This window comes from Seriola aureovittata, chromosome 11 (assembly GCF_021018895.1).
Source record: "Seriola aureovittata isolate HTS-2021-v1 ecotype China chromosome 11, ASM2101889v1, whole genome shotgun sequence".
NCBI lineage: Eukaryota > Metazoa > Chordata > Actinopteri > Carangiformes > Carangidae > Seriola > Seriola aureovittata.
In genome coordinates this window covers 4,911,020-4,920,354 of record NC_079374.1, presented here as the reverse complement: position 1 = coordinate 4,920,354, position 9,335 = coordinate 4,911,020, and the positions used below count along the sequence as shown (strand labels likewise).

The following is a 9,335-nucleotide window of genomic DNA, read 5'->3' as shown; positions in this document are numbered from 1 at the left end:
TTTACTGCTCACGATAGAGGAAATAATAGGTGTTAGTGAATGACTGTCATTGTATTCTGGCCTGTGAAGCTACTGTCAGACAGCCATTTAAAGATGGAGGACGGTTCTACGAGCAAGCGACGACCAGTGTGATGTCACATGTCCAGAAAGCAACAACACAGATCCTGCGTGAAGTAGGTAAGACTTTGTTGATTTTTAAGAACAAAGTTTTTCAGTGCTTTTAATGCCTTGATACTGGAAATGATGTAGTGGCCTAAATATGATTTGCAACAGTTTAACTATGTGGAGGCTACAACTAAAGATGTGTTTGCATTTTGCCCCAAAGTTATATCATTTTCTTCCAACTGACTCTGAGCACAAACTGAAATCTAAATCTTTATTCTTGTGCACTTGAGCCATTAAAACTACAACAAAAAAAAAAACTGTTGTGCTCTTCAGTATAAACCAATACACATACAGTATATTATGCCAGATATACAGAGACACAGATGTATATGAGACATGAACCAAACTCGAGATCAACTCAGTTTTAATTCCACAATATCAATCAAAATCTACAATATTTTTTTCAGTCTTTCTCTGTGTCAAAGCAGATTTACACTTCAGCAAATGACTAAATGCCAGTTTTTACCAACACTTATTTCATCCTCATTCACACAATCGCATTCACTCACAAATCAGACTAATAAATTACTAATGTGGACACACAGTAGTCTAAAAAGAACACGACTGGCCAACAAACACTGAATGAAGATATCACACAACATCACAGCAGGGAGGGACAAACACAACAAAAAGCTCAAATGAGCTTCAGTTTAATACACAAATTCTGGTTTGTTATTCAGTGGCTGTTTGCACTGAACTCTGTGGGACAGCTTCTCTTTTTGTAGTTTGTTTCTTTCAGTTTAAGTTTACGTTGAGGCAGTTAATTTGTACACCTGAACTAACAGAAACACTTGATGCGACCTCTGAAACAAGACGGGATGTTCCTTCAGATTCTGTTGTCAGGGCCCCTAAAAATAGATGATGCACATTAAGACCACAGATCCCTGCTGATAAGATAATGCTGTGGAATGACGACTGAGAGGAGCTTTGTTGTTACATATAATAACTGCACAGATTTACATGTTAGGTTTATCAGTTGTGATAAAAAGCAGTATCATCCAAAAGTTCTTCAGATGACTGATGATTATTTATCAGCAAAAGTGCTTGTTTATGCTATAAATTGTCAAACATAATGACAGATGGTCAAAGTGAACTTCTCATAGTGCTTACTCTGTCCAAAACCATCAAAATATTAAATTTACAATGGTTTTAAAAATCAGAGACACACCACACAGCTGCAACTCATATTTTAAAAGGTGGAGCCAGTGAATCATTTGTGTTTCTTCTGTAGATTCAAAATAATTACCATTTAGCATTTATCCATGAATAAAACTAAATATTTTAGCACTGTTTCCAATCAAATACAGAATAATTTAACTTGGTTTTAAATCACTAAAAATTAAATAAGATTGTCCCAATGTCATATGCTTGACTCTCACCACTAGAACACAATATAATAGCAATTATCAAGCTAATTAGTTTTCTTGATCATTTGTTTGGTCTTTAAAAGATCCAAAAACAGTGGAAATGCCCGTCACATTTTTCCAGATCCTAAAATGATGTCCATAAGTTTCCTCCGACCAACAATCCATAACTAAAAAGATATTCAGTTTACAGTGTTATAAATTTGAGAAGGGAGGCTAAGCTAATAAGCTGAATCTTTTATAATTGGTCGATTGCCAAAGCCAAACTCATCTGTGACCCTAACATCTGTCTGTTCAGAATGCAAATCATTAGAAGAGTAGAGTAATGGTTCTCAAAGTGAGGTCCAGGGACCTCTCGGGGTCATTGAGATGGTATCAGCAAGTTGCATCAAAATTGATAATGCATAAGAATAATTATTTCAATAGTAGATTTTCCTGCAACCACCATTTTTTTGTAGTCCCTGCCTTTCTAGACAGTTTTGGTAGAAAATCTTATTTAACTGAGGGTCTGTGGTCTCATGTTAATCTGTTAGGGGGTCCATGGTTGAGTCCCTGGTGGTGGAGCAGTTCCACTGTGAACCAGCAGGTGGGGTTAAAGGCCACGGTCAGTTTCATCCTGCAGCATTAACCCAATCCCCGCCTGTTAGTTCACATGGCACGGACAGAACTAGTTCATGCTTCATAAACAGACTTCTCAAGTGTGATGTGACCTGACGACAGAGCTTAGGGTCATCCGTTATAACGACTGGACTAGTTTTAGTTTGATTCCTAGATGATTTCCAAGTCTGAGAAAAAGCCAAGCAAAGACAGTTTCTCAGCGCCGTTTCAGTTTGTCATCATACAAAACACATTCACAGTCACATTCAAACACTGATATGTACAACTTTATACAATTCAAATCAGTCAAGATTTGTTTCTCTGGTGTCTCACACATGTGGCAGTGGCATTGGTTGGTTACAAATTAAACATATCGCACTATACACCTAATTTTCTTTTTTACAGCAAAATTTATACAATATATACATAAATAAATATGTTTTTCTCTCTCAGTGCTCAGGATAAGCAGATAGGAAGAAGTATGTGTCTTTTTATTGTGGATCCATGTAAATGGCAGTAAATGTCAAGTTTGGTCGACTGTTTCAGCTCTGTCGCTTAGAAAAGGAGAATCAATTGTTTAAATCAGTTTTCACAAAGACTCTTTTTTAAATATTCTCTAAATTTTTAATTAACCAGGTTATTTTATTTTTTTCCCTTTTTGCTAGAGCTGATATTCAGAGATACACAAGCACACAGTCCTGCAGGTGTTTGTGCATGTGTGTGAACATCACTCCTTTGAGAACGTTTCACTGTGCCAGTCAGTTTATATATGGGATGGAGCAGCTTTATGATAGATCCCTGATGTCAGCCCAGTTCCAGTATGTCCAGTCAAAGCAGTACTGGCCTCGCTGTACATGGAGGGTGGAGCGGTGGCTTTCTGTGGCCAGCAGGGGCAGAATCGAGCCACAAACCTCCTCCAGGACTCCAGGGTTTTTCCTGACCAAATCCAGACTCCTGAAGTGATGCCCACCACTAGGCACATGAAGTACTTGAGCATGAAGACAGCGTAGTCCGGGCCCAGGCCTGAGCGCTGGCGCTCAGACGGGCAGGAGCAGGCCAAGGCTCGCTCCCAGCCCGGCCGGTAGTGCTGCTCATAGACCAGGCATGCCACCACGATGGTGGCGGGGACGGTGTACAGCACTGTGAAGAGTCCGATGCGGATCATCAGACGCTCCAGTTTGTCTGTCTTGGTGCCACCTTGCTTGATGATGCTTCTGATGCGGAAGAGAGAAACGAAGCCAGCGAGTAAGAAAAGTGAACCAGTGAAGAGGTAAACCACAAGAGGAGCAAGTACGAATCCCCTCAGATTCTCCAGACTCTGGTTCCCCACATAGCAGATTCCAGCCACAGGGTCCCCATCCACAGAGCTGAGAGCCAGGACCACGATGGACTTGACGCTGGGGATAAGCCAGGCGGCGAGGTGGAAATACTGAGAGTATCCTGCGATGGCTTCACTACCCCACTTCATCCCTGCAGCCAGAAACCAGGTGAAGGACAGCACCACCCACCAGATGGAGCTGGCCATACCGAAGAAATACACCAACAAGAAGACGAGGGTGCAGAGAGCCGGGCCAGTGGTGTCGTAGAGGATGTGCAGATGGTCACCAGCTCCATTGCTGCTGGCACCACATGCCACTCGCTCATGACCTGCCACCAGGCGGATGATATAACCCAAAGAGACGAAGAGGTAGCAGGCAGCGAGGAAGATGATGGGCCTCTCTGGGTACTTGAAGCGTTCCATGTCTATGAGGAAGGTAGCAACAGTGGTCAAAGTAGAGATGAAGCACAGCACCGACCACAGTCCCACCCAGAAGCTGGTGAAGGCGTGTTCATCGGCTGAGAAGTAGGGTTGGTGGCAGGGCTGGGCGCAGTTGGGCAGGGGTCCGGTTTGGACCCGGCCGTACAGAGCGTGGGACTCCCTCTTGATGGGGACCAGTGGGTCTAGACAGCGACACTCCCTGTCGCACAGTGGGGGGCTTGGGGGTCTGGTCCGGCCTTTAGTGGTGGGCTTAGGAAATGGAGGAGCCAAGGTGGTGGTCTCGCTGTTGTTCTGGTCCATGCAAAGGGTCTCGTCACCCAGCTGGGGCAGCTGCTCACAGCTCATCCTCTCGGGCCACTCGAAGCCATACTGGCTCATCAGAGGGGAGCAGCCACGTTTGGCCCGTTCACACACAGAGCGGCAGGGCGGCAGTGGTTTGCGGTAGTCCGGCAGGCAGATCGGGGTGTACATGCTGCACAGGAAGAAGAGCAGGTCCGGAGAGCAGCGGATCCGGACCAGGGGCCAGAACTGGTGCACCTCTAGCCCCACCTCCTCCTGAGTGTCATGGTTGAACTGATTGGGCATGTAGGTCAGGTTGTAGCCGATGCCCCTGCACATGGGCACAGTTATGGGCTCACACACCAGGTCCTTGGAGGCTCCTAACGTGGGACCAGCAAACCGGAACAACAGCAGAAGCAGCACGAGGGGCCGCGGGAACACCCGGCTGCACAGCGCGGGCCTCACCGTTGATGCCATATAGAGAATGAATATTAATTTAGTTTTACAATTACTAATCCAGGGTCATTAAGACAAGGAAATAAGAATAGTGGAGGGAGAGGGCCAATCTGCTTATCTTGATTCATGAGTTCATCTCGGAAACTTTCTTCCTCTGCTGATTAAATCAGCACCAGAGTTTCATTCTGCCCAAAGAGGAGGGGAAAAAAAATCACCTTTCAGCCTCTTAATGGTTAAAACAAAACAAGTTGAACTCCTCACGGTAAATCCACTTCGTCCATAAAGGTCCACAGAGCGCAAGGCGAGCCTCTGCTGTCAATCATTCACCAGAGCTCCCGCAATCATTATGGAGAAAGTTCATCTCCGGTGGTCACGTTCCAATAAATTTAACAGCCCTGTAACACTGTTACCAGCACCGTTTGTTCCCGACTGCTCGTCACCGTCAGAAAAAGTCGCATCATGAGAATCACGGTCGGTGGAAAAAGAGTCAAATCTGTCCAGGAGAATATGAACAGTTGAATGGTGATTTCTGTTTTCTCAAAATGAAAAAAGTGTCCAGTTTCTGCGTCCGGACCCCGATGCGTAAAATCCACTTGACGTCTCCTTCTCGGGTCGGTTTATTCCTTTAGTAACATGGAAACAGCTTATAGGCACATGTTTGCCTTTTCTTTTGAAAGTTTCACACAAGTGTCGTCTCTGCGGGAAAACACGATTGAACACGATGATGATACGAAGTGTCCTTCAGGATCAAAACTTCTCCGGTGTTGTCATGTACAGCGGTGCGCGGCTGCAGCGCTCTCTGAGCCCCAGGACAGAATAAAGTCCCTCCGAAGCTGCAGCGGCTCCTCATCACGCTGAGGGACTGCCGCCTTCAGGGCGTGTCGGAAATGTCACAATTCCACCATGAGGGACTATGAACATGAAAATCAAGATACGGTTTCCCCCAAGTTGATTTTATAAAGACAAGCACCAAACCAAAACAAACCAACAGTTTTGCCATGAAGGATAAAACGATGAAAATGTTGCTCACATATTTTTTACTTAGTGTTTAATGGTTAATTATTACATATGTCTCACAGACAATAAACTCAACTGTATAAAGTGCGTTGTATAAGGCAAATAAATTAATCAGGACAACAATTAAAGACACAATGAAGGGAAAAATAAAGTAGGGTAAAATAATAAAACAATTTAAAAAAAACGAACTAAATCAATACAAAAATAATAGATAATACAGTTTATTATAGTTTCAGTTGTGGTCCTGAATGCACCGCTATGGTGATTCAATTACGTCAAGTGTTCTTATTTACTCCAGAACTGTACAACTGTATGTTTCTGTCTTATTTTATATAGTATTGACAGTTTCTCTTGAGGCAGGACTCAGTTCAGTCAGTTTTTCCACTTTTTGTCAATTGATTTTCTGCAAATCAACCTGATGGATTAATCAACCAATTTAGGTCCACCTCAACCATCTACAACATTAAAATGGTGCTTGCACATTAATGCATCGTTGATAATAAACCTGTGATAACCCCTAATATAATGTACAATAATGTATCACTCTGAATGTAGCAATTCTACATAATGAACTATTGTACGTTATTAAATAGACTGCTTTTTTTTTTAGTTTTGAATGCTGAAGTATTTTATAATGTATTTACTTTTGTTTACTTAAGTAAAAAAAATCCTAAACTCTGTCCTAATCTGGATTTGTCATTAACACAATCCACACAAGTTGCAAATGTGAACTTCCTGGTTTGTTTCTTTCCTCTTTATTCTGCAGCTCTGCAGTGAAGCCTAATTTCTAAAAGCTCAGCCCATGTTGTGATCATCTCCCACCAACAGCACTTGAACGCATCGGTGAGTTGTATTTATGACTTCCTGCATTAGGAGGTAGGACTTTACCAGGGGAACTTGAAGGTATCAGATGATGGATAAGCTCTCTCCACCCACTAACAACTCAACCAAACGACCACACACACACACACACACACACACACACACACACACACACACACACACACACACACACACACACACACACACACACACACACACACAGTATTGTACTTGTATTTCTCACTTGTGGTTTATTTCTGATTTTGTGAATCGTCTTTTCCTCACATTACTATAATTCTTATGTGTTGGTCTCAGACACTCACTTCTGTTTAGTCTTTCTGATTTCAGTCTAAATTCTTCTTACTACCGTGTTCCCGTGAGGACCAAATTATCCTCCTTTATCCTTAAATCAGTCCTTTCATGATACTTGTTCAGATGCACGTATAGAGGAACATTAATATGCATTTTGTTCACATACACTGTCCCTGACCTCTGACGGACCTCTAACCTCAGTTTGTCATTAACGTGTGCAGTCAGTCAGTCAGTCAATCAGTCAGTCAGTCAGTCAGTCAGTCAGTCAGTCTGTCTGATTGTCGCTCCCCGTTTTCTCTGCTTACACTGACGGTGACTCCAGGACACACACTTAACAGTAGATGAAGCACTGACACATTTAATGCAACATATACAACCATGTGTAAATCAACAGACGTTAAACCATGTGCACACGTACCAGGCTGAATGATTTGTTTACAGCCAACACACTGTATTTTCAAACAGATTCGCTGTTAACGAGGTAAAGAGTACTTCTTCATCCTCACCTTCCTCTGTCATTTCACCGCTGCCATGTCGAAGCTGGTTTCAACTCAGTTTTATTTGTATTGACCCAAACTCCAGATTTTACAGGCTCTACAACATACTACACCTTTTTCTTTTTTCCAGCATTGTTGAAGGCGCAGTGAAAACGAGTTTACAAAGCTACGATACAGATAATTGAACTTTCATTAAAACCTGTATGTTACTATGTTTTGTAAATTCATCTTTTCTCTTTTAACACGCATTACGCTTTCGGGTTGTCTGTCCGTCCCGTTCTGGTGAACGCGATACCTCAGCAACGCCTTGAGGGAACTTCTTCAAATTTGGCACAAACATGCAGCTGGACTCGCGGAGGAACTGATTAGAATGTGGTGGTTACAGGTCAAAGGTCACTGTGAACACAATGTTGGGCATAAATCAGAAATTCATACAATAATTATACCACAATTTTACTTAAGTGTCTATAAAGATAAAATGATGACATTTTAGACCCTATTGTCAAAGGTCAACTTCAACGCTGTCACTCGGGAAGGGAAGATTGTGACCATATTTCCTGCAACTTACAACCGTTTCAAGCGTTAATAATCAATTTCACTTAATCAATTTTTCATATAGCAGGTTATTTAACACAGAGACAATTTCATACAATATGATTGCTGAGTTTTTGTAGCAATATGACAATAATACTGTTTTTTTTTTAACTCTAAGAAATATAAAAGCAGCTGCACAAGAACTTCTGTAAATAAAATACTAAAAGTTTTCATTTAAATCAGGACATTTGATGAAATATGTCAAGAAGATGATCAGACATTGGATGTCAGCTTTCAGACAGTTTTTGATGCGTGAAGCTACAGGACAGATTTCAGTCGGTATCAAAAAAAGTATAAAGGTTCAATATCCAGTCACAATCAATTCACAACATGTACTGATGTGAGTTATTGTTGGCAGGTAAAGCTTGAGGCATGTTCAGAATGAAATCACTGATGTTTAAATACAACAAAATCAAAAATGATTGGAAAAAAAATCTGTGGTGATCTTACGACTCTGCTCCGTCTCTCTCCCTCTATACACACACACACACACACACACACACACACACACACACACACACACACATGAAGCCATATCCCACATCGAACAAAGGTCACAGCACTCTCTGGGGGACAAAGGTCTCATAGGGTGTGTTTGTGTTTGTTTGTGTGTGTGTGTGTGTGTGTGTGTGTGTGTGTGTGTGTGTGTGTGTGTGTGTGTGTTAGGTGGTGAAGGTGTGTGTGCTCAACATATCAGCCAAGACAAGTCTTTCTCGGTCTGATTCACCTCCACTCAGGTTACTTTGATAAATGAAAGCAAACAGCGAGGAGTTCATGTGTAAAGCCTGGATGGCATCAATATCTTGTGTACACACGCATATACACACACACTTACACACTCGTGCACACATACACACACTCGCACACTCGCACACACACACACTAACACACACATATGTGATTAACCCGTGGTGATTTTCCCAGGTGCCAGGCCTGTTTGACTAAGACTTAAGCGAGAACACAAGGAGACGTGACCTGCATCACTGGTGATCAGGTAACCATGGGATACACACACACACACACACACACACACACACTTGCACTTCTATATTTATTGATTGGCATAATGAATCATCTCATCTGTTGACTTAACAGACTAATTTAAACTTTAATCCTCACACAGCCGTCTGAAGAAGACCAGAACACAAACGTCTTCACTGTTAAACTGTAAAGCTGGTCGTCACAGAGAGGTACAGGGTGAACACTGAGGGCGTAGGTTTGGTCTCAGCATTGGTAGCGACACAACAATCCTGCCACCCCTCCAAAAGAAAGAGGACTTTTTAAATGCCGTCAACCAAATGGTTTATTAAGATAAAAGATCTGTATTTACATTTAAAGAAAAGCTATACACAGCAACAGAAGCCTGGAGCTTCTACAGTCACGTGAAGTGTTTGAAGGAGCAATCAGGAGTTTCTCAGCCTTGGCATTAAAACTCCAAGTTGTAGAAATATAAAGTAGCATAAAAAAATAGTA

General features: G+C 42.2%; 1 protein-coding gene across 1 annotated transcript; it reads right to left on the bottom strand.

The window, feature by feature from the left end:
• Positions 1–512: 512 nt before the first annotated feature.
• fzd5 (frizzled class receptor 5) lies at positions 513–6,149 on the bottom strand. Its single transcript, XM_056390125.1, has one exon. It carries the CDS (start codon positions 4,639–4,641, stop codon positions 2,890–2,892), a length of 1,752 nt encoding a protein of 583 aa, XP_056246100.1. The 5' UTR covers positions 4,642–6,149; the 3' UTR covers positions 513–2,889.
• Between the last annotated feature and the right edge of the window lie 3,186 nt (positions 6,150–9,335).

What these genes read in the sequence shown, in the direction of transcription:
- fzd5 (XM_056390125.1), bottom strand. Translation starts at nt 4,641, where the DNA reads ATGGCATCAACGGTGAGGCCCGCGCTGTGCAGCCGGGTGTTCCCGCGG.